Source organism: Periophthalmus magnuspinnatus, chromosome 19 (genome assembly GCF_009829125.3).
Source record: "Periophthalmus magnuspinnatus isolate fPerMag1 chromosome 19, fPerMag1.2.pri, whole genome shotgun sequence".
NCBI lineage: Eukaryota > Metazoa > Chordata > Actinopteri > Gobiiformes > Gobiidae > Periophthalmus > Periophthalmus magnuspinnatus.
In genome coordinates this window covers 10532267-10558133 of record NC_047144.1, presented here as the reverse complement: position 1 = coordinate 10558133, position 25867 = coordinate 10532267, and the positions used below count along the sequence as shown (strand labels likewise).

General features: G+C 40.2%; 1 protein-coding gene across 4 annotated transcripts in view; it reads left to right on the top strand.

Annotated features, from left to right (window-relative positions):
* Nucleotides 1-25624, top strand: part of LOC117387574 (SRC kinase signaling inhibitor 1-like) — an 81036-nt gene extending 55412 nt beyond the window's left edge. For 2 of the 4 annotated variants that reach the window (XM_033985111.2, XM_055229650.1), the window contains 16 exons: nucleotides 624-753; nucleotides 1443-1614; nucleotides 5413-6308; nucleotides 7488-7577; nucleotides 9007-9047; nucleotides 9241-9264; nucleotides 12367-12527; nucleotides 12845-13020; nucleotides 13866-13996; nucleotides 14982-15129; nucleotides 15486-15813; nucleotides 16960-17329; nucleotides 17946-18091; nucleotides 18927-19076; nucleotides 19184-19267; nucleotides 20738-20896. In XM_033985111.2, the coding sequence (XP_033841002.1) occupies nucleotides 624-753; nucleotides 1443-1614; nucleotides 5413-6308; nucleotides 7488-7577; nucleotides 9007-9047; nucleotides 9241-9264; nucleotides 12367-12527; nucleotides 12845-13020; nucleotides 13866-13996; nucleotides 14982-15129; nucleotides 15486-15813; nucleotides 16960-17329; nucleotides 17946-18091; nucleotides 18927-19076; nucleotides 19184-19267; nucleotides 20738-20896 (3206 nt within the window). Of the gene's footprint in view, nucleotides 1-623; nucleotides 754-1442; nucleotides 1615-5412; nucleotides 6309-7487; nucleotides 7578-9006; nucleotides 9048-9240; nucleotides 9265-12366; nucleotides 12528-12844; nucleotides 13021-13865; nucleotides 13997-14981; nucleotides 15130-15485; nucleotides 15814-16959; nucleotides 17330-17945; nucleotides 18092-18926; nucleotides 19077-19183; nucleotides 19268-20737; nucleotides 20897-25098 lie in introns of those variants that run through there. The other 2 variants (XM_033985106.2, XM_033985108.2) reach the window with 2 other exon arrangements.
* The last annotated feature ends 243 nt before the right edge of the window (nucleotides 25625-25867 follow it).

Sequence of the window (25867 nt, the reverse complement as noted above, 5' to 3'; positions counted from 1 at the left end):
CTGCTCTCTATAATATTTTTACAGCAGTTAGAAATACCTTAATACAGTGTGAAATAGAGTTTTTTCCTGATGAGGGTTTTGTCACCTGCTACTCTCCATGGAGATGTTAGTGTTTTCTCTGGAAATTTCCACAGTATGGCATTGAACTTTTCTATCCTGTATGTATCAAGTGTTTTATAGCAAAAACAAAAATGGCTCGAAAAAAACTACTAGGGGTCTGCTTGCTTCCCTACATATCCAACCTGTTACAAGGCCTAGTAGCATTTCCTCTTATCTCCATGGAGCCAGATATTATAATTATAATGCCATCCTGTGGAAAATTACAGTAACATCTCCATGAAGACAAGCAGGTGACAGCCCTCCAGCACAAAAGGTAACATAGTGCACTTTTAACATAGCAGTGTTATCACTACAGAAAACCAAGTCTACCTCCTTACATTTCTTTCAAAAATCTGTCTTCCAGTTGGATCCAATTATTAAACTTGAAACCAGTTTTTAAAGTTACACATTTTAGGAAAAATGCTCTAAAAAGGTGAATTACATTGTTGAATTTTGTCCCCACTCTCTTCATCCCTGACGTCACTGTACTCCCCCTCATTGCTGCTCCCCGTCCATAAATGCAGGGGTCTTGTTCCTGCAGCTCGGAGAGGAGACGCGGAGGGTGCACCTGACCCACGAGCTGACCAGCCTGGACACGCTGAGAGCCCTCATTGTGCACATGTTCCCCCAGAGGCTCACCATGGCAATGCTCAGGTACAGGTTTGACAGAGTATATATCCAAAGTGGATGCTATCACAGTCGTTGTTATGGAGATATACAAAATTTGAATATCGAGTATATTGTCTATAATTGAAAGAAATAAAAATCACCTCAAATGATTTATGTCAGATAAACCAAAGACTTGTTCCTGTTACATTAATAAGCCAACATGAATGAAACTACTTTTACATTTATTTGAGATATGAGGATTATCCAATAACAACTTTCAACTCCTATAGACCGTATGATTATGACGTCACACATCATAGAATTTTCAGTGAGCTTCAGTTGTTTTTTCACGTTCTATTCTTAACGCTATAATCACAACCCGCTGTTTCTATTGTGCCTGTCCAAGCCCAGATAAACTGAGAAGCAGACTGCTGTGGTCACTCAAGGCCATAGTCTTTTCAAGTATCTAAGTACATTCATTTCTCTGACTAGAGCAAGAAAATCAATAATATGTTCTGTTACTGAAGTCCAAATTTTCTTTGCTATTATATTTATGATGACTTCGATTTCAGAGTGCACTGTGTTGATTACCTCATTATGCCCCCCTCACGCTTTAAAGATCTTCCAATTCCCTATTCATTTTAGAAACTTGAAACACACACATTGGAAAAGCATGTACTGTTTATTAATACGACACTTCTTTTTGTCCTTTGTTGATGGATATCGATGTTTAGATCTCCAACTACAGCACTGTTGATCAAAGATGAGACACGTAATGTCTTCTATGAGCTGGAGGACCCACGAGACGTTCAAGATCGCTGCGTAATTAAGATTTACTGCAAAGAGCCCATATACGGAACTTACCCGGGACACCACAACCCGCACTTGGCCAATGGAGACCTCCGGGTAAGTGTCTGTCCACAATGAGGTTGGAAAAGCGAAAACGACCAGAACTAATCTAAAAATCACATGATAATATTAAAATAAAATAAAACACTTTTTAAAGCACATTCAGTGTTCATAAACCGTTTGGCTCATCACTAGTATTCACAGGCATTTATGAATTGTGAAATAACACTATAGACAAATATTTTCCACAATGTATCTAAAATAAATTTGTATTGAACATATATTTGGGAACATTTTTCCGTTGTGCAATATTAAGCTTATGCAAGTGAATTTAGCTGGTGTATTTGCATGATGTTGTTATGAATCCATAGACATTTAATATACATTTTAAATCCGCTAGTCGGAGATTTGCCAATTACATAACAAAAGTATTTGAATAGTCTGTATAAACCCACTCAAACAGAAGGTGGTTTCAATAGACAGTATGCAGAGCCACAACGGTTTGCCAAAAAAGCGAGTGGGCCGACTGACGACAGAGGAGTTAGAGTATCCATCCAGTGTGATAACTCTATTTAGTGCTGTGCCAACGTGTAAAGTGAAGCCAGTAAAATGATCCAGACACAGTGACATCTTTCCCTCATTAAAATCATTCTGAGCGCAAGTCACAAGCAGTCATTTAGCTTAAGAGTTGAAACATTGTTTTTTCGATATATTTTTAATACAAATTTACCTCTGTGCAGATACATCTTGGAAAATATTTGCATTTCTGTTTACAGTGTAGTTTGTAGTAGTAGTGGTAGTAGTGATAGCAGTGGTAGTAGTAGTAGTAGTGTTTATGAGTCCAAGGAACTGAATGAGCTTAAAAAATTGGTTATTTTAATATTATCATGGGATTTGTTCTCGTAGTTTTAGCATAATTTGGATTATAGTTATAAATTAGTATCTGGGTATCAATCTCTGTCGTAATCCTCCACTTTTACTATGAAATATCCAAACACATTTCACCATCTAATACTCCCTCCCACCCTCCATCACTCACACTGTACTATGTGTGTGGATCATGTGATCTTACTCCTCCGCTCTGGACCTTCGCCAGCTAACGTCACCGGCGCTGAGTCGACAAAAAGCTGACAGATGCAGCACGGCATAAACACCAAATGATAGACTGCCTCTCCAGGTTCAGCCGAGGACCGCGTTAAAAGTGTGCGCCGTGGTTGTAGATGTGTACCTAAATGGAAAATGGACCGTTAGCCAACCGTTTGAACATAGAAGGTACAGCTTAGATCTGACTCACCGCCTGCTGCAAAAAATATATGCATGGGTCCAGAATGATGAAAAAAGAAAAAAGACCATTGCCGTAGTGATTAACAATATAAAACAAAATATTATATGCTTTGAATGGGAAAAAGTCCTCAAAATGTTTCATATAACAGGAAGCTGAAACCGATGATATTCAAACACGACTGACTTCATCCTACCTACCTTATTACATCATTGCTTTTTTTTAATTTACTTTTTTATTAAACAAAACAAAACTAGCATAATATAAAATACATTTAAAACGGACAGAAACAGTGAGGACTAAAAAAAAATGCCACCAGACCAAAGTACAGGTCAGGTTTGTGGAGAGGAGTGCCCATTCACATTAAGTTTTTCAACGTTTAGCTGATAAAAACACTATTATTAAATCAATACCAGATGGATATGTTTAATGCTACACTGTGGAATACTTCAGGCAAGGCAATAACACCTCGGTGAGATAAGCAGGTGTCCGACAAACTACCAGAAATGTTACATAGTGCACACACGTTAAACACATACAAACCAAAACTATGAAACTATGACACTGCTCGGTGACAGCTCCCTCCGTACCACTTAACCTTCCCAGCTCCCATCGCCTCTATCACTGTGGTAACTTTTCATGTTTGACTGACAAGAAAAAAGTAATTTATCTCTATTTTTCCTGAAGCTTCTAGCAGCAAATGGGACAACAGACTGATTAGCATGATTACTAATGATACAAAATAAAAACAGACACCATTAAAGTCACAAAATGCTCAATATTTTTCAATTTTGCAGAGTAAGTGTTTCTCATACAAGCAGTTGCATTTTGTTACCATCTAATTACATTGTGATTATGGTAATGAGAAAATTGCGGCTCCGAACAAAATGACAAACCAGATTGCTCCAAAGCTCAGACATGTGCAAAGCATTGGGACTGAATGCTAAATGCGTTATTTACTACAAGGGCGTTTTTGACAGCTTGTCCTGCACCCTAGGGCTTTTGTTTACCTGCTTGTGTTCCTGATTGCTTCCCAGTCCAAAGATGATTTCTTGTTGCCCGCTAATGTTGTGGAGGTCAGTTTTCCTATGACTCCTTTGGGAACGGTTGGCTGCCAATATCTGGCTGCATTTTACAACATTATACCTCAATTTTTATGCCCGTGAGGTACTGCCTCTTTTACTGCCAAGGTGAATGTGTATGGGCAAGCTTATTGAAAGCTAGCCGACCGTAGCGAGAATATTCCCCCAATCGCTGATCACAAAAGCATGACGTGGATTATAGAAGTCCACTAGCGCACAGTAGTTTAGGATGTGATGGATTGGCATATTTAGCAATGGAAAAATGTCGAGGGGACGCTAGCTGAAGAGGTCGCCCTGTGCGGCTTTGAGGGAGTCTTGGAGGTGCGTTGAAATGTCTTTACACTCAGCTTTGGCGTCGATAAGTAGCCGTTGCTAAGATACAAGATTGAAGATGATAGCAGCACAGTCATTAGTGGCCCGTGAGGCTGTCCATAGGGTACTGTTGGAGGAGCCTAAGGATTATTATGTGGAAATATTGTTTTTTCAATTTGCCCTGTATCCTGGATATGTCTATATTGATTACTGTGTTGGCCTTTTGTGCTCTCTCATTGTATCTTAAACACTTGACTGCTAGCCTGTGCCTCTGGGCTTTTGTTGGAGGTCCCTGTCCTTGCTCTGTTTCACATTTCGCCTAGTGACATTTGGGCACAAAGCCAAAGATAAGCCAACCACGCTCAGTTTTATCAATAAACGATCAAGAGCGACTTAAAATGCCATTTGGAGGCTGCAAGCAGGCATGACATGAAATATATATATACAGAAGTTCATATGGCTATGTTTTCTGATAGATTACAACTGAAGTACATGGATACAGGCTGCATATAAAGCCCAACTCGCTAGAGAGCACCAGGAAGCATCAGTAATTTCTTGGTGTAAACACTTGCAGGCAGCTTATAAATCAAACAAGTTCTTTGAGGCAATGTCATGGCAGTTTACAGCAGCCAGAGGATCAGGAGCCAGCCCACATCAGCTGAGCAGCTCTCTTTGGCAGTCACTTAACCCTTTACATCTTAGACTTATTTTTGCTTTTCTTTTCTCACCTTCACCACAGAATTTGTAGCAGTGGTTTTCTTACGTCAATCAGTGTCAATTTTGGCATTTTCACATCAAATTTGTTTAGCGGAAACTGAAACTCTAGTCAGCACTTAACCACAACTGGTTTCTATTTTCATCTCATTCGGTTTCCACTGAGGAGAATCTGAACTCCTATGAGGACTTGAATGCACCTAAATGAAATGTGTATATCTAAGGTTAGTTTTAAAACACTCCCACCACTCACCACCAATAAAGTTGTCTGGTTTTAATATTGTTGAGTCAAAACACCAAATATTAGCGCATATTACTCATTACTGTATGGTCTTATAGTCCTGATAAAGGTCAAGGTCATACAAAACTATTCAGGAAATGTGTATACATATATATTTTTAACACCCTCGACTATGTGGCCATCAGTGTAACTAAATTGTATGTCTGCTGTTTTTGTGTCTTCAGAGGGAGATGGTGTACGCCCCTCAGGACTCTCCAAACCGTCGCCTCAGTAACGCGCACATGTCTTCCCAGCACTCGTCTGCCTCTGCCTCCCCCCCGCAGGGCTCTCCGTCCCGGGCCAGGCTCCTGTACAGCGGCGGCCGGCCCTCCTCATATGCCGGACCCCCGCACCACACCCACTCTCTGCCCCACCCGCACTCCCAGTCCCACCACTCCTCCCCCCATCAGCAGCCTCACCACCCGCAGGCCGCCTTCGTTGCCTCGTCCAGCGCCATTTTGGAGCGCCGGGACGTGAAGCCGGACGATGAGGTGGGGGGGTCCCGGAGTATGGTGCTGCTGAGGGGGGATGATCGTGGAGGAGGGGGTATCTATGCCGACCCATACTCTCTCGGTCCAGACCCGGGGCGGTTGAGTCTAGCAGGGGGTCCTCACTCCCCTATCCCGAGCAGAGCGGATCCTTACGGGTCTCTGTACCGGCGTGGAGGGGGTGCCGGCTCTGTCCGATCACTAACTTCGTACTCGGCTGCAGCATTACAAGGCGAGTTAATGGAACGGGAGGCGCTCTACAGACCCGGGGGACCACTTTATAATGACGCCTATGCTGCTTCAATGCTGGCCATGGGACTGCGAGTGCCCCCTCCCTCCTCTCCACAGAAGATCCCAGACATGAGAGATATGAGAGACCCCTACGGAGGGACCATGCCGGGGCGGGGGTCCCCAGGGAGGCAGAGCTTAAGAAGGGACTCGGTGACTTCATCTGTATTTGGGGACAGTCCGAAAGCCAGAGGGCAGAGTGGGCTGGGGCTCACCGCGGAGCAGCTTTGTCTGATGGCTGGAGCGGATGGAGGAGGAGGCGGGGTGTACGGGTCTCCACTGATGGGCAATGAGACAGAAACTAGGTACTAAATGTGTTTACCATTTAATTAGGGCTGCTAACGATTAGTTTTTTAGTAAACTAGTCATCGATTATTTCTATAATTACAATGAGTCACGATACTAAAATGCTGATTCCAATACCACAATGATAATTAAAAACACTTTCTTTAGACAATAGAATGTGATTTTCAACATTAAATTGTAGTATTTTCTTTTATATTACCATGTGGCCTCATATCTGTATAGTCCCTCTATCTCTCCAGTCCATGGGTGCACACTAGTCTATGTGTCTCATACTTGTTCTGATACAGCTCAAACTCGTTCTAAAGTTATTCAGGAAGGGTTCATTTCTGTGACTTTTTTAGCACTGATACCTGCTTAAATGAGTATCTAGTTTCAATACTAGTTTTAGTATCGATTCATATCTGAGTTTTGATACTTTTGACAACCATAGTTCTGTACAACAATGATGTTTATCAAGATACAATTACTGTTATTTTTAGTCGACTAGACACAATTACTCTAATGAATCTTTTCAGTGCTACATTTAAAGTTTGGCTCCCGCATACCACAGTGAAAGTAGAAATTATGAAAACGTATTCTCTTTCATTGACATTCAGCTCAGAGGCCAATGACTCAATGAGTTGAAAAATGGATATTTACAACATGGTTCACGTTCAAGTAGCTCACAGCAGAGCGTGTGATGAAGTGCTTTTATTTATAAATCGTGACAAAAACACAAATCTTCCAGTGACATCCTGCATGCAAATCAACAGGATTAACACACTGAATACAAGATGAGTAGATGTCCAAAAATAAACTCACATAGGCCTATCATATGCATATGTAGTTTAAACATGTTTTACTATTCAGTGCCATCTATAGATCTGGGTTTACAGAGCTGTGCATTCGTTATATATAAACAAAATGTACACAGCTGATTGACAGTTTTCTGTTTTGACTCTGGTCTATGAATGTAGCTGTAACATAAACCATTCGTACTTGCTTATTTACAGTATTCCCATTTGAATCCTACTACAACACAATTAATTATTAACAGGGAAAAATAGTCAATACTTCTTTTCTACACGTTGGGGAAATGACAAACACTGCACAATTGTGCAGGGATTAGCCACATTCCCAAATCCTCTTTTCCTTCAAAGTAAAAAGCCTGTTGTGTTTGTGTGTTTATGTGTTTACAGGGAGCGTATGGAGGCTATGGAGAAGCAGATAGCGAGTCTGACTGGGCTGCTGCAGCGCGTCCTGACTAGAGCGCCAGAGGCAGAAAGCCCGTAAGCAGACAGCTCCTATACAAACATGCATCTGTCATCACTATCATGCACATGGGATACGCCCCAAATCAATTCAACATCAAGTGCTGCCTAATAGCTGACCTTATAGAGCCTCAGAAGAATCAAAGAGCAGTGGAGAAAGAATGTAAACAGGCAATGAACAATCTCTACGTTGGCAACAAATGATCATTTATCTCATCCTATATTATGCAAAATTTATTCTTGAGAGCTTTAAGACGTGTTGTAGTGTTGGTACCTCCTCAAACACATGCCTGGAGTTGTGTTTTGTTTCATTCACACATGTTTGACTAACACTTTATTATTAGTCTGTCTACATCTCCAAAGCTCAAAGTGCTCTGTTCCACCTTGTGATGTCATGTACCGCTCCTTTTACCTTTGGTTCAGTAGAGACTGGCAATTCCAGGGATGAAATTATCCAAATGATTCTAGTGAAGGTGTGTGGAGTTCAAAAAACACAGTGTGATGTCAGGTATGAATGCAGGAAGTGCTCCAAAGTAGAACAGATGTTTGAGAGAATAACTCAGTCTAAATATGCAGTTTGTGTGTTAAACATGTTTGAAACGAAGCAAAACTCCAGTTGTGTCTGATGAGACAGATCAGAAAATAGTGTAATATGGATGTGTTTTGTTTCATTCACACATTTTTAACACCCATGAAGTGTATATTCAGTTCTTGTCTCAAATGAAATATACTGTTTCACCTTGTGATGTCATGTGGTAAAACAGGAGGCGCTCCACCGTGTTTTTAAACTCCATACACCTTTACTAGAATCATTTTGATCATTTCAGCCCTGGAATTGCCAATCTCCAATGAACAAAGCATAAAAGATAACTGTTAACTTGAAAAATACTACTACATGACATCACAATGTGGAACAGAGCATTTTGAGCTTTGGAGATGTGGACAGACTAATAAGGGATTACTAAGACGTGTGTGAATAACAACAAACAAAACACAACTCCAGCTATTTTTTGAGCAGGTAATGACATTCCAACACAGCTAAAAGCGAAGAGTCAATTTTGCGTAATATAGGCCCTTTAAGTGCAATGCTACACATCCTTATATTGTAATTACTTTCTAGATTCTGAATTATGTTAAGTTATACTAAACATCATTTTTTACTCTGAAAAGCTTCTATTTTTGCCTCGCACTTTTCAGATGTAGAATTATTGTGTTTTTTTCCTGAACTTTCTCCTCCAGCTGTCAGCGGCGCTATAAAACCCAGTGATTCAATTCTAATTCAGATTCGACTCCCCATCACCATCCATCACGTCCAGCGCACACCTCATTGTACATTGAGCTGCTGCCGACACATACATTTTCCACATCCTGCATCGTATATCAATACTCCAGACTGCATCGCTATAGTAATGCTCCATATAAGTACATTAACACTGGCCTTTTCCAGGGAGAAGATTGAGTCAGCCAGCGACTGCTCAGGAACTGACAGTAAGTGATCGCCAAAATAAGACACTTGTTTCACTGCCTGCCATAGCTATCCACTGCTGCGCAAATTGGCTGTTTTTCTATCACAAAGCTGACATTTTTTGCCTAATTTTAAAGTGTGTCACATGTGTTTTTCTTTGCAATATAAGCTTAATTTTTGCTGCTTTGTAACTGGTGCCCATGCTTTTCGTTTTAGCTGGACGAACTAAAAAAAAGAAAGGTAGATCGATGTTTTCCAAAGTGTTGCCTTTATCCCCATGTCTCTATTCTAACCCTGTGTGTCTCAGTAGACTAACTTCTCCCCTGTAGTAGTAGACCTCCATCTATATCCCTGTGGTTTATGTGTTAACAATGAGTTGCATTAAATCCTTGTATTTATTGTAATTTTGGTGACAGTAGCTTGTCCTCAAACTAAATGATTCACTTTGTATACGCGCCTAATGATACACTATGAAATTTTCTAATGGAGAGTCCACTATCTACTTGTCTCCATGGAGGCTGTATTGCTTTGCCTGGAATAATCCACAATATGGCATTAAACTCATCTATTTCTATGGAGATGAGTTGTCAGAAGTTACATGTAAAAACTGGAGACTTGAGCTTGTTCACAGTAAAAATGCATACTTTTCAAGATCCCACAATTAAATAATACTGTTGAACATTTCTGACAAAGCAATAACATCTCCGCTGAGAAAAGCAGGTAGCCGACCCTCCTCTGGAAAATGTGGGTAGCGCGCCTTTAATCTACCAAATCTACCCAACATTTTAACAGTATAATATATTTTTATGCAACATCTTATTGTCCAACAAAAATGGAAAATTACTTCCCATTAACAAATTTCCTTTCCCATTTTAAAACATATCAAAGGAAAACAAGATTTGAGATAACCAGTTTAAGTTTGGGAGGTTGTGGATATTTTCCCTTTGTTATCTGATTGTACATAACTAGAAGAAGAATAATAGAATTTTAATCCAATAATAATTTGAAGATGGCTCATTTTGGTTTCAGTTTACAATGGATTCTTCTATTTTAATTTCATCATAGCTCTACATGCCTCATGCTTTGTGTCGGCCGCTTATCTTCCCGTGGGCTTGAACACACTTTACATAGTTATGTCTTTTACCCTGTGTCATCAGTGTTATCTCTGCCTCCTCTGTGCAGCTCAAATAAGACTTGTATTGAACAGTTGGGAGCAGCTGGTAGCCATTGAGCCGACCAATCATTTAACAGTTTCAGAACCTTTTTGTCTGGGAGCTGTCGTGCTCAAATACCATCTTAGCTTTGACCTTTTGACCTTGAGTTCAGGTGTGACTGGGTACCCAGGTGCTGTCACGCTTTGTAAACTGTGCTTCAAAGCTCTGAAATATAATCAAGTATAAAAACTGCCTTGAAATGCAACTCGGAAAAACAACCCCATCTGTTATCGAGCGACGGATTATGTGCTAGTTATTCTCCCTTTGTCTTGTCTGTGCATGACGCGTCTGACTCTACATCCTAATTACTGTCACAATGTAGATTTCATTCCCATTTCAAAGGATTATCTGATGTCTTTTGCCTGATATTTGGAGCCGTCTGGGGACTTTTTCCAATAGTTTGTCTGCACGGATTTAGTGGAAATATGTTTTTTTTTTTCAGTACTGACCTTTGTGTCCCTAGTGGCTTCCCATACTGTTTTCATCAAATCTTTGTAAGGTGGTATTACCGAAGACAAATTACTCATGTCATAAATCCATCAAACGATATTTCTTTTACCAACACCTAAGTAATGTCAAAGTATTTCTTTTTTACTTTGCCAATTATAAAGGTGGATTATGTAAGTTTTCCGGTTGTGGTTTGCCACTTGCTGGTCTCTATGGAAATGTTATCACTTTGCCTGGATGTTATACATGTATAGCATTAAAAGTAGCGACGTTACATTTATTCAGTTACAGGTGTTTTTATTGCTAAAAAATACTTGAATAACTTTTCTACTGAAAGAGGGGCCACTTCTCCACCGAGGACCTGTGACTTGGCCTGGTCACCTCCTTGTTTCTATGGAAATATATATATATTCAAAGCCTTAATGTGTGTCTGTGGAACATTCCAGGTCAAGCAATAACCTTTCCATGGAAACAGGTGGTAGACTCCCCACCATAAAAGTTACATAGCTTATCATTTAGTGTCGTGCACAAAATGAAAATAAAACATAATATAGACAGTGTTCAGATTCAGCTCATATAGGGCCTCATTTATCAAGCACTTGTGTATGTGCTTATCACATAAACACGCTAAACCCGACTCAATTTCTCACAGAGACACTAAAGAAGACGCAGTGCAATTTTGCTCCTATAAGTGAATGAATAAGTAAAATGGGTCTTTTCGCCAACATGCTCCAATTCTGAGGCAGAGGAAGTGCAAATGAATTTGTTTAGCAGGTGCTGCCAGATTTATTTAAACTATGAGAACAAAAACTGCATGATAATATAAACAGGTGAGGTAATATGTTTTCAAAGCAGCAGTAATAAAATACTCTTTACCTGCGACAATTTGAACCTCACTCCCAGAAGTCTTCCACTGAACCAAAGCGTTTTGTACAGCAGCTGTCTATCAAACTGGGCTTTCATACGTCTGTCCCATGTCCTGAAGCAGAGACTGTGGGGTCCAGTTGTCCTGGATGAGACGCAGGGTGCCTACCTGTCCGTGCACTGTTCCGATGCCACAGCCATGTGCACTTTTGTGCACGTACTTCCGCAATCTGTCATCCCACATTTAAGTCCACAGCAAAAAGGATACCACTGGTAAACTTTCTGTTCAAAGTTTTCATGATTCCCCGTCAGACGCTTTTTAAGCTAAACACTATTTGAAAATGGTGAGAAGTAGGGCGAATACGATTTTGCACAACACTTCAACAGTTCAACAGCCCATAGGAGCAGAAGCAAACTTTCACACTCGCTGAATGTTCTCATTTACATATCAGTTTTGCAGCAGAAATAATACGCACATTTCCCAATGGTAAACCATACGCAACACGCCCACAAACTGCACAAGATATTTTTCAGTTTATACTCGCAGTTTAGCACCTAGAATGAAAAATGAGGCCCATAGAGGCAGAAGTAGTAACAGTAGTGGTAGTACTAGTAATAGTACAAGTAGTAACAGCAGCATTGGCAACAGGTGGCGCCGTAGTACTAATCGTGATTTCTATAACATTTTATACTTCATTACATTATGCTTTGATCTACATTTGTATCTTGTCCCAACTAGTAACATCTCATGCTCTTTGCCCTACTATATCCTAACTCATATCATTTTTCCAAGCACTGATGTTTTGGTTGTGTGCAGCGCTGACCCCCTCTGCCCCCCTGGCCCTCATGCCCCCGCCCTCGTCCGGCTCCAGTCAGTCCGTGTCTGTGTCTCGCTCTCAAATGCAGCAGCACCTCCAGGGCCTGCAGCAGAATACCAACGCACTCCGCAAGCAGCTCTCACAGCTACGCAACATCCAGGTGAGTTTGTATTGTGCATAAACAGTTTAAATTTGGCAATCAATAGTAAGTGCACTGCAGTTGCATTATCAATGTGCAAGTGTTTAATGTGAGAGGGTGTTTCTATAAAAAAAAAGTCAGCACTGTCTATCAATATGCCCCAACCAACAGGAGAACTTGGTGGGGAAAAGTGTCAGTTTTTGATCAGAGAGATGCATTAAATAGAGAAATTGTGAAATCGCAGATGGCCATAGGAATGAGATCACAATTAGATTTTTGTCACTATCACCAGCCCTACTTTCACTCAGTTTTATTTTGTATTTATACTCTTGTTCCAGTTGGAAAATCAAGACGCAGTCCTGTCGTTGCTGAGGCAGACTGAGACTGAGCTGAGCCTGATGATGCTGGATGCCTCCCGAACCCAAGAAGACCCTCTCCAAAGACAGCGCCTCCTGGTGGAAGAGGAGAGACTCAAGTACCTCAACCAAGAGGAGCTTCTCATACAGCAGCTGCAGTGAGTCAAGGACGCAGATGGATAATTATTTATTATCAGGATTTTGTGATCTTGTGTTGTGCTGCATATTTTAGTCCTTAGTTTGAGTTTTACTTTAGAAGAGACTAAAATAGGCTTTCTTTGTTTCTTGTTGGACTGTGGAAATATGTGGTAATCTACTCTAGCGCACTAAGATTAACTGCAAATAACCAAGACTTCTATTTGGATGCAGTGAGCAACTTGGCAATTCACCAATGCTGCTACACTACAGTGCATTTATAATACCCTGTCTCCTAGTTGTTTTATACCTGCCAATCCTGCAGTTTAGATCTCAACAAATATGTCCTGAAACACAATAGTTTACACACAATAGTTTAGCCATTCAGATTTTCTTCACTCCTAGACATTTTTAATATGAGCACTGTAAACTGAAACATGTTTTTAAGGTAAACGACAAACTTAAAGATGCACTATGTAATTCACAACCTCGGGCATGTTATTGCTTTGCCTGAAATGTCCCCTTGCATGTCTGGAATTAAATAAATAAATGATTAAATTACACATGTTTTCTTGCTCTTGGAAAACACGCATTCTTACTGTGAGCAGGGTCACCTCTTAACAGATCTGACCTGTAACTTGGCCTCATGCTTGTCGTATAATTTAACACATTCCAGGCAAAATCCACATCTCCAAAGATAAGCAGGCAGCAACCCAGAAAAGTTGCATAGTACACCTTTAATCTCAATTGCAATGAGATTTTTTTTTGCCAAATTCCTGAATCGGCAATCTTACAGCTCAAAATTCTTAGCAAATACAGTGTCTGTTGAGTCAATATTACTTTGTTAAGGGTAGTATTCTCTCCACAGTGATCTGGAGAAGTCAGTGGAGGAGCTGCAGAGGAACTCTTCAGTGAACCACGGTTTGGTGACAGAACAAGACGTGGACCAGAAGAGCAAAGAGCTGAGGGCGCTGGGAGACACGCTCGCCGAGTTAAAGAGTCAGTATTTTACCATATCCCGCTCTGTCATACACATAATGAGCCTCTAAATCCTACCTCCTCTGTTTATTATTCACCGCGTGTCCCTCTTGGCCGTGTGCGTTTAGTTTTAAAAATGAGAAGATGAGGAAATGTCAGACTCATCTTAAGGTCTTTAAGCCAACCCCTGCTTCAGTTAGCGTCTGTGCTGCAGCTTTACAGGAGTCTTTCAAAAGTCAAGTCATGGCTATCATCTTTATTATAATCGGGCGAGGCATTCACATAAAACTGACATCTATTTCATGATTATGTAAGTTTTATTGAGACATACTTTAAGTGGAAAATACTTCTCAAATGTCTTATTTAACTAAGGCTTTTCAGTGTTTTGTCACATAGTATTTAGCACAGTTTTACTTTCAGCAGCCATGTTTAAATTTCAAAAGATTTCTCTACATGGTTAATAATCCAGTTAAACAGACGATGGAACCAGTTGTAAGCAATAAATAAATGAACGTTAAAAACTGCATGGGTAGATAGGTAGGTAGGAGAAACTTACCACTAGCATAGATCTTGTTACCTTCAATGTATATGACTTATCCCACTATCTAAAGATATCTGCTAACTTGTATGTATCAAAATAATGTATTGAGCCTTCGCACTATATATATTTGGAGATAGTTATAGAAGACCCTTACTATTAATATTGCTTCTACTACAAAACCCTTAGAAATTTCTCTACTACTTAACGCTTACACCATTATAACTGCTTTTATTGCCATTTGCACAAACATCTCGTAAAAATTTCCACTAGACCGGCAATTAACTTTGAACTAAACCAGGATTAGTTCCAATTATTTCAGACTAGAACAAGACTAAACCGAGCTAACCCCAAACTAGGACCAAACCAGGGCGAGTGTGTTAATACCATGTGGCTGTATGTCGTATAATAGCAGATACTGTCCACTGGGATTGTCACTGGCTGAAATAACTCTCCTCTGTCCTCCAGACCAGTTCCCCAGTCTGCAGAGTAAGATGCGTGTGGTGCTGCGGGTGGAGGTGGAGGCTGTAAAGTTTTTGAAAGAAGAGCCCTATCGTCTGGAGGCTCTTCTAAAACGCTGCAACAACATGACCGATGCACTAAGCTTGCTACGCAGGTACACGACTGTTATCTGTGTGTGTTTTTATTCAACTACAACAAGTAATTCATGTTTGTGCAATCCAATCCTGAAAAAGTTGGAACAATGTGTTATATGTCATTTTTATTCTATTTGCAACTGTTTATTAAGGGCAGAGATTTTGTTTTACAGTTTAAAACTTTTATGGCAGAAAATTTGTACAACATAATCAAAAGCACAAAAAAGTGATGTCTCAATACATTTTTTTATATTTTTATATGTCCATTTTACACATTTCCCCCAGCTCTTTCAGATTTGCAAATGCCTGATTGTGATGTACATTTGATTGGCATATGATGTCTCTAACACTGTAGGCCTGTGTGTATGTATTGTAGTGTTCTTCTCTCCCCTTTTATGTACAGACAAGTGACTGAGGGCGTGTGGAAGGGGCCCGAAGACCTGCCCAGCCAACAGCAGAAGAGGTCAGAAGACTTAAGCCGCAGTTCGGACCTGGACATTTTGAGCAGTCCTCCCCTCAGCCTCAGTGACCTCAGCTCCAGCTCTGGACTGGCCAACTGGATGCCCCTGTCCTCCTCCAACGAGTCCGACTCCTCCTGCCCAGAGCAAGACGTTCCCCCGGCGATGACCTTTAGGAACAGAGTGCTGGACGAGCTGCCGACGCGACGCCCCTCTGATAAGGCTGTGTCGGCTGAAGTCAGATTGGTACATGCACTTTTCTATGACCTTTTAAAAATATATAATTGGATTTATTTTTTTATTTTTTATTTTTTACAAATAAATAGAACCTAACAAAAAAAAAAAACTGAGGTATTGGTGGTTGTCAGATCCTAGTGTGAGTGCGATTATGTCACTCTCAGGCAGACAGGAGCCAGTTTTCCCCACTGACTACATTGTACTATATCCAAAAGGTAAATTCACAAATTATGAACCGTTTCTGCTATTGACTAGACCCAAGACTCACTGTATTACAATAAAAACCTGCGTTTTAACAATATTCATTCTAGCTGCCCCCATCTGTATTACATATTACTGGACAATAGAATGGTGTTACCTGAAACCCACTAATAGCACGAATGGATTAAACATCAAAACAAGCATTTAAACGTTTTAACAGTTGTAGACCACCGTCTCACAGGCCTCAGCGTCCAGCATTCACTTTTCTATAACTCTAATAAACTTGTTCCATAAAGTTAGTAAGGGCACATTGTTTCACCGTTTCATGATTTTATAGTAATGGGAAAGTGATTTGATCTAACTGAGCATGAAGATAAGATAAGGAAGGATATGAGGCGGATGGTCCCTTTGCATAAAATGTGTATTCATAATCTATACCCGAACTTTAATCCAATATTACTTTTCCTCACCTAAAAGTGTGTGTGCTGCTTCTACTACTGCCACCATCACTGATACCTTGCGTGACGATAATACTATAACAGATTTTCACTTTCACATTTTTGTAGAACCCAAATATTTTAACCAAGGGAAGGTCATTGTTTAATAAAGGACAAGCAGATTAACGATTTTTCAAATTAGATTACATTTTAAACTGTGCTATTGACTGGAATAATTGTAACTGTACTGACACGAGGCTTTATCTTTACTACAGCCTACAACCCTTTTATATAACTATTACTTAACACTACTCTCAAATGTATTCAGGTGAAAGCATTGTGACATTTTGTAAATGATAGTCATAATGTAAAAAAAATCAGCACTGCATACGTTGAGCACTACTTAAATGTCTTGATACAATGCAAATATAGTCCCCCTAGTAATAATTATTTCAGTAATGTTCTATGTGCTTTGGTCTATTGGTGCTAATCATGTGGCTGTATATATGTATGCCAGGCAGCTGAGCGGGACTGGGAGGAGAAGCGTGCCAGCTTGACCCAGTTCAGTGCGCAGGACATCAATCGCTTGTTGGAGGAGACCCAGGCCGAACTCATGAAAGCCATCCCGGATTTGGACTTCGCTGCCAAGCATATCAACAAGCCCGCGGTGCCCCCCAAGCCCCAAATCACCACCCCCATCACCCCGGCCACCGTCACCCCCTCCTCTGCAGCGGGGACATGCAGCACCCAGGCTCCCACCACCACCACAACCCCCTCCGCCCTCTCCGCCTCCGGATCAGAGCCGCAGCAGCAGCCCGGCAAAGTGCAGCTGGCAGCCCAAAAACTCAACAGCATGGGAGACGGCTCGGGATCGCCCAGAGGGTCAGGTAAGGCCAGTTTTAACTTCATAATCCTTAATAGTCCTACAATGAATCAGTTAATTATAAAGTGGCAGAAAAGTGACGTCATCAAATATTTATGTGATGGATAAGTAAATATTTAAAACCCCAGCCTGTAACTTTTTAGCCAAAATGAAAAATAAATAAAAACATTTTTATTCATTTTGGTTGTTTGTTGAACTGAAAAACATGCATCCTTACTTGGTGCCGACTTTCATCTCCAAAAGCCTTCGTCTTATTTGGCGTGAAGCAGGGAAATCCTGCTAGTTTTCATGGACATGCTGTTCGTTTGGCTATAATCACAGTATGGCATAAAACTTATCTCTGCTGAGAAAGCTACATGTGGTTTTAACTGTCTGTTTCCATGGAATCATTCAGGTTACATGCCACCTCGAGAAAGTTGCATATTGTACCTTTAATTCAGACTTTTCAGTTAAGCACAAATTGAGTCTGTTCGATTATTAGTGACTAGTTGAGAATTATAAAATTTCACTGCATCACTTGATTTTATCAGACAAATCACTATGAACTCAAATACCATGTTTTATGTCTAGCTGTGGTATCAGAGGTTGCTATGGCTATTTTTGGTTTCCCTGTTCATTAGTGGTGGACCTGAATGTGGCTCGGTACCGAACAGAGAAGCCGTCCAAGTCCCCCCCACCCCCTCCCCCTCGCAGGAGCTTCCCCTCGGCCCATGGGCTCACCACCAACCGCACAGGGGAGGTCATTGTCACCACCAAAAACCTCAAGGTCAGAACTCAGCAGAGCTTATATAAAATGTTCACTAAATAAATCATCATTAGTATTATTTTATCATTTCATCAAGTTACCGTCGCAAAAGTTCAAAGTCAAGATAACAATCAGTCATTTTTAACAATGTTATGCTAAAAAACTTTTGACTGGGTTGAAGCTCAGACAGACTGCTTTGGAAACACTTTTATGCTAAAATGTTTTATCATCTTTGTTTCTAATTTAAAAAGTGACTTTGTGAATTTGTATTCTGTTTTTGTTTACTCGCCTGTTGCCTTGAAAGGTTTTGCATTAGCTGACCTTTTCGCTGAGCTCCTCCTGTGGGCAAGCCCTGCTCCTTGAAGTCAAAGAAAAAGCAAAGAGAAGCTGTTTGCTATTTGAAAATAATTATCCTAAAGCAATTATTTCAAACCTGTGCGACTCCAACTTCAAAAGTTTAGACACTTCATGTTTCAAGTTTAAAGTGGCTGTACTCAGTATCTGTCTGTGTAGTTGAGCAAAATTTGTTTTGCTCCAGTTCAGATATAGTGTAAAGTTCTTGAAGTAAAAACGAGACATCTGTGTACTGCTTGCACCTTATCAAGTGTTTTATCTTTGGAGAGTGTGTTGTTAGCATGCTAGTTGTTGTCAGTGTTAGTGTAACAGCCAATCTTCACTCTGGCCTCTGAAAGTTGTGAAAAGTGCTTAGGATTCTAGGAATGTATAAGGTAAGTGAGGAATAACTTTGGACTTCTGTAAACTTTTTAAAATAAACCAGTTGCATTTTTCATGATTTGAAGACAGTAAAAATCATATACAGCACCTTTAACTTTTACAACGGTGTTTAATTTTTTAGGCAGAGGAAGATGGAGAATTGCCCAAAACACTAGTGAAGCTGAGACGGACCCCTTCAGACACCCCCCGACCTGCTTCAACACCTCCTGTAATCGCAGCCTCTGCTATCCAGGACGAGGATGATGAAGAGAAGATCATTGCAGAATTAGAGGTACGGTAAACAAGCCAATGTACAAGAAAATTCAAAAACATCATTGTGATTCATGCAGTTTTCATCACCAACGCTGTGTTAACACTATATGCACTCCCTGACCAAAGATATTTCAGAGATCACCTTGTAAAATCACCCACCCAAAGGCCACCCTCACACCAGCATGCACCCTTGGGTCCCTGGGCAGACAGGTAAATGTGTGCAGCAGCAGCCCCCTTCTTCACTTTGACTGCCACTTCAACTTATCTGAATGTCTAACACTCCTTTCACTTAATAATTAAAGCTAATAGTGGTTGGAAGAGAGCTTACTGGTTTAATTTCTGGTTTAATAATTTTTTATTTTTTTTTGCAAATTGCATGACACTAATGGAAAACATAATAATGAAAAATATTCATACTTTTAACTAAAAACCTCCTTTTCCCACATCCAAACTAGGACTAAACCAGGATTCAAACAGGACCAGACCAAGTTTATATTAGGAATGAACAAAATTTGGACCAAATAACCAAACTGTGAATGCACTTTAAAATAGTTCTGTTACAACATATGAAGAAAATAAAAATGTGAACTTTTTTATTTCCTGAGTTGGGTAACAAAATGTTCTCTTTATGATGCATATTCATAACTTTCTCTTTATTTTTTGGTTATTTTGCGAACAAATACACAAAAACTGAAATATTACCTCTCAAGCATTCATAACACAAAAATAAGGATAAATTAGATTTGAAAAAAATCTGAAAAACTCAGTAAATCTAAAGATTAGACCATAACAATAACAGTGATATATTCTAACAGCTTGGCCCTGTGTGTTTTTTTGGCTGCTCTAAACTTTCCTGTAATCTTGTTAACTTTGCACTCTCCTCCGACGCGCCGCCTTCTGGTTTTACTGTGTGGGATCTGAGCCTCTGTGCATAAGCTCTGCAAATATGTGTTCACGAGCCGTCTCTTCGCTCTAACCAACTCTGTGTGAGAGATCATACAAAATACATGGTGTAAATTGGACTGAGCCAACATAGAGGAAGCTGTGTGGTTTTAGTGACTAGGTTTATGCCAACCTGCAGAAGAAAATGAGAATGATTTAGATGACATTTGTGCTCAAAGTCTGTGTTATAACATAATGTATTAAAGTCTTGTGCCCCAGAGATGTCATTTGAAGTGAAAGTGGAAGAAGATAAAGGGACCATTTTAAACAGTAATTACTTATGTATGCCTTCATTGTGCCCTTCATTTTACTTTTACAACTCTTAATTAGGTCTAATAGCCTGGTCAGTGATCAGCAACTTTATTGTAGTATAAAACAATACAATTGGCAATCAACTGTTAAATTGTATGTGACTTCTAACAACACAAAGTGGTTGTAAAGGGATGCAAGAACTAATCGATGCCTTAAACCAGTAGAGATGGGACAAGATCTTGGAAGATAAAATTGCTACGAGATTGTGCAGATGTTAAAGCTAAAAAACAAAAAAGAAATCATCCTGTCTTGTTCTTGTGGACCCAGTCTCGGGAATAGTATCTCGTCCCACCTTTACAAACCAGGCGTGTTGATAGTAAGAGACTTATACCATTAGTAATAGTAATTGTAAATAACCTTAACATACTCACTCTTAAACTTGAACTGCAAAATTAATCTAAAATGATCCTTTTTTCATTTTTACAGAACAGCACCCATTCCCCTGGCCCCAATAAAGGCCCAACTGTGGCGGCCCGGCTCAAGCACCTCCAGCAAGGCAGCAGTCTGGAGCGACCCAAAACTCGCGGCAAACAGAAAGACGATCTCGCCAAAGTCCCCGGACAGCAGCAGGTATTCCACTTCTAAAAACAAAACAAAAAACTCCTCCACCTCTACCACTAATCCTCTACCTGCCTCGATATAAAAGGAGGAAAGACTTCTGGGAAAAAATGACAAAAAACTTGAGGTTGACGATGATGTGTCTGTTATGACATTTGAGAAACTAGCTTGCCTGTCGTACCAGTTTGTTGTTTTTTTTTATTTCTGGAGGATCTCCCTGGTGCTTGTGACTAATTCGTACACTAGCTTTACAATAACACTGTATTCGGATACTTCCTATATGCTAGTCTTCAATAATGCCACGGACCATGATGTTTTGTTTTCCTCCTCTCACTGACTTCACTCCATTCATCTAATAATTACCACATTTTGTCCATGTTTCTATTTCCCCAAAGTTAAAGACAGCGCTACATTTAAATTACCTAGTGCCAAATTATTTCCCTTTTAGCACCAGTCAAGCATTTATAAAAAAAAAACTGAAATGAAATGAACACTTCACAGAACAAAAAAAACCTGTCCATATCCTCGCTTCTGTAAAAACTGCATTATTTCTGAAATCTATTATGCTAAATGTAAAGCACAATTTTACCTAAAACCCTACCGTTATTATTGGACACATTTTAGCTGCAAGGAAGAGCGTTTTACTAGGTCATAGGATTTTCTTTCTTGGCTGGTGAACTCTGGAGTTTGCCTTTAAGGTACATAAGCTCCATTTGTCTTATCAGTGCCGGCAGACTGGCCAAGCTGCCCCTCACAGTGCAGTGCAAAGCAGCCTTGACCCACCCTTGTCCCTCATCCCTCCTGGAGAAGAGTCTGTTGTAGTAAAAGCCATTGATAACTCGGCTGGCTCTTTGGTTACGGGAGATAGATACACAGCATTGGTGCGGCTTGTGGCACGCTTTAAGATGTAAAAGGTATTTCTATTTGACTGAGTGTTAATCACAACATTAACAATAGGCAGTGTGACATTTGAAGGAAATCCTGTTAATACACTAGTTTGCATTCACACGCTACAGTTTGTTGTCTAATTTCAAGCAGACACAGGCCACTAAAAGATTTCCGAAGACCCATCTCGAGATCTTGACCTAGGCTTGGTCAGGACTACCTTACCTGGAGGATTTTGACATTTTTACACACCGAACGAAAACACTATCTAAAGTCATAAAGCGACCAAGCCATAACATCTTCCAACAGTATCCATACCCACTTTGAACATGTATTTTCTTATAAAATATACTCGCAAACATAGTCCTTATAGCCTGACCCACTATGAACTCCTCACACCAGTCTTAAACGACTCAGGTTGAAGCCAGTTGAATTCCGCCTCGTGTGAAGGGTGGGGGCGGGGGTCTCTCTCTGTGCACAGTCACGTATCCGCGGTGACATTCCCAAGAAGGACACCGCCTTTGACAGGACATCCCATTAGCGGAAACAGCAATTAGCACGCGGCTAACATGGCTGCCCTCCACTTGACACCGCACAACCATCTGGGCAGTCGTGGCACTCTCTCTGCAAAATGATCCGCATTAGTATTCGAGAGCGCGGTCACAGGAATGGGATGCAGCCCCAGATCAGGTTGCATCCAATTTTCTTCTTATGTTTTTTTATGAATGTAATCTGAAGTCAAAAATACTTGTTTACGTCTATGAGATTATATGTCAGTGTTTCGTGAGGGAGTTTTTACAGTTGAGATGTAAGGTAGAAGGACTCGTAGGGGAAGTTAGTTATCGATATGGGAGCTGGGGACATGAACACTCAATAGTTTGTGGTAGAGTCTATTATTAACCTCTGAAAGTAGAGGTCATAGCCACAAACAAATGGCAACAAGGACCATGCTGTAGGTACAGTACTGCAATACAAAATCCCCCATCATTTACAATTATTGGAAGAGATTACATGAAACTATACTTTTGCTGCTTATATTCTCATAAACATACAAGAACAACTATACGGTTTGAATAAATAAGTGAGAAATCTGTACACTGGATGGACAAGGAGACGGCGAGTACAATAACATTTCATAACTTCTCAAATATACAAGTTATACATATATATATAGTCATTATAGTTGCGGTGCTGTGCGGTGTGAAGCAGTGGGAGCTTTTCATCCCTAAATTCCCTTATAGCTTCGGATCGTGGTGCACCTGTCTAGTACTTTTGTTCCTGCGATGCACTAATGTCCCTTAGAGCCATCTCAGAGCCCACTGCCACCACACACTCAACTACTTCATTGTTGCAGACTTAAGCCTTCGACAAGCTGTGATTCCTTCTCATTGTCCTATTATTGTTGGACAGTTACAGTTAATTTAAAGTGACAGGTTTTTATGTTTGTCTAATTATTACTTGGTTTGGTGGAATGGTAAATAATTTATCATAGTTTTGCATCAGTTTTGTGGAAAAAAGTTGAGATGAAAAGTACAAAAATACCAGACGTAGAGGTGAGTCATCAGTATAGAAAATTCTTTTAAAAATGCAGGAACAATGTACGCACTAGGATCTTTCTGACACTGATGGAATTACCTCTACGTTTGGTATATCTGCTGCCTGTGTCCAACCAGGAAGTACACTTATAAACACCAACAAACTACTGCATCATGCCAGATCTTAACTATATTGATTTAACTATTGTTTTTATGGAAGACGTAGTCTATGATAAGCTCAAAAAGATGAAACCCGAAGCCTTCGTTTGACACGTTTCTGTTAGAATTTAGTCCTGCGCTCCCAAAATTAGCCTCCTCTCTGCTGATCCCCCCCAGTCTGCTCCCTCCCAGCAGCAGACATCCATTAATCTTATTAAACTCAACATGTTTGTCCTCACTCCCCCTCTTGCCTCTGCGAACTTTCAGGTTGGACAAAGCATCACAGAAGCCCAATGCGTCACCGACATTTAATCGAAGAGAAAATCTATGGTCCTCCTGCAGGCTATTCGTTAGGACTGAGCGACGAAAAGGCAAAAAGCCGAAGCCAAAATCTGGTAGTTTTCCCAGACTGTGTTGAGACTGCTGCAGACCAGTGGAGAAGAGTGTTTTCTTAGCAATGGTATCACTAAGCAGGGTTATTTCACTAATGTCTGCAAGAATATTATATAAAACGATTTGCCTATATGCTGGTGATGGTTCTGCTGCTGTATATTTGGGAGAGCTTGTATCTGAAATTGCAGGGTGACTGAGCTGAAGGAGCATTTTTATTTGAATGAAAGGTGATTTGTTGAGAGTAGCAGGCTGTGACTGGCACCAACAGACATGTAAAGAGAGATTTAGTCTCAAGTCAGTGAAATAATTTGTTTTTCAGTTTTTATTTTCTGAGCATAAACAAGATAGACAGCCATTTAACACAAACAATTTCTTCCTCCAAAGCCTGAACGCTTCTCCAAACCACATGCTGACAGAGGATTGGCTGTAGACCTCCCAATTAAAAAGCCCCAAGCTGACAATCGATGCATAGCAATGACTCAATCTCGATTAAAATTTAATGAATTGCGCAACTCTAATTATTACTTATTACTGCAGAACATAAAATTTCCATACACTGTCCACAGTTCAGTGTCTGTGTCAATTCTCCAACTGACTGGCCATTGACGGGCTACACCCCAGCTCAGTTATTAGTATAAGAAAGGCCCCAAACCTCAAATTTCCTTGTTTTCCAATTCTCATTTAAGTCTTTGATAGTGCAGAACATAGTCAGGGGAAGAATAGCGTTTTCGTAGCAACACCCGACCGCTTTGGCTAATAAACAGCTGTAGGCACATTTCTAGACTCCTCTCCTCTGCATCCTATTATCCTGTCTCCTAAGGTCTTTCATTTCATCAGACACCCACCCAACCAAGGGGGAGATAGTCTGTCCCAAAGCACCCTCCGATCACAGCCTCGTCCCTCCCATAAAAGGATGATTCGACATTGCCCGCTGCTACCCCCCTCCCTCTTTCTCTCTCTCTCTTTCACTCTCCTCTCCTCCATCCACGAGACATGCACTGCACCAAAAGTAGGAGGCTTCCCCCCCTCCCGCCCAAACGCAGCCAATCAGAAGCGAGAACCAGAGCCTGGGCTTTACAGATAGGACAGGGCGACTTAACTGACTCACATTTTCATAGATGTAACAATTTTTGACGAAACATTGTCTATTTGTAAATTTTGATTTTTGTCTTTTTTTCTTTTCCCCCCTTCCCTTTCACTGCTTCTCATCCCAAAACATCTCCGCCATATTGCTTTTTTTTTTTCAACATCCTGCAGTGCTAAGCTTCTGTCACTAAACGCTTCTCCTAATGTCTTGCTATATATACAGGCGATCATTTCTTCTCCTGCTGCTTTTTTCCACGCATTTTTTTTTTTGAATCTGCAAGCTGTAGTTCAATCTTTATTTTGGCCCTCCTTGCTTTCCTTTCATCTCTATCTGCTTCTCAGGTCTCTCAGGTCTCAACCCGGACTATGATGTGAGTACTGGCATCATTATGGTTTTTGGACTCCCATTGAATATAATGAACCGTCTGTTGACCACCAGCTCAAATTGGTGCAAGTCAAACCCTCCAGTAATTTACTCATTGTGATTTTAGCGCATTAGCTTTGGTGTTAATGAATACAATTGTTAGCATCTCTACTGGTCAATTTTAGCATTTACTTTGTTCTGCGTTACTAACAGCACACAGCACCAAATTATATCGTTTTGGCAAGAAAAAATTATATGCAATCATAAAAAAAATGGTTGGAATCAAGGTAAAGGTGAAACAGCAAAGCACATGTAGAAATGAACAAATTCAAAATAATAAAGAAAAGATATATTTACATTATAGCTGGTTTAAAAAAAAGACATTTAAAGAAAGTCATACACCTATGGAATGTATGAAAGAGCATCAGGAGCAGGTATATAGAGTTTTAAAGTTCTGATCTAAATATGACGTGTATTTTTCTTAAGACCATAGTTTTTGTTTTGAATAGATTGATTTATTAACATGTACAAAAGAAAGTGTCATCTATGTTTTGTATAATCAAGCTTTTTTTGTAT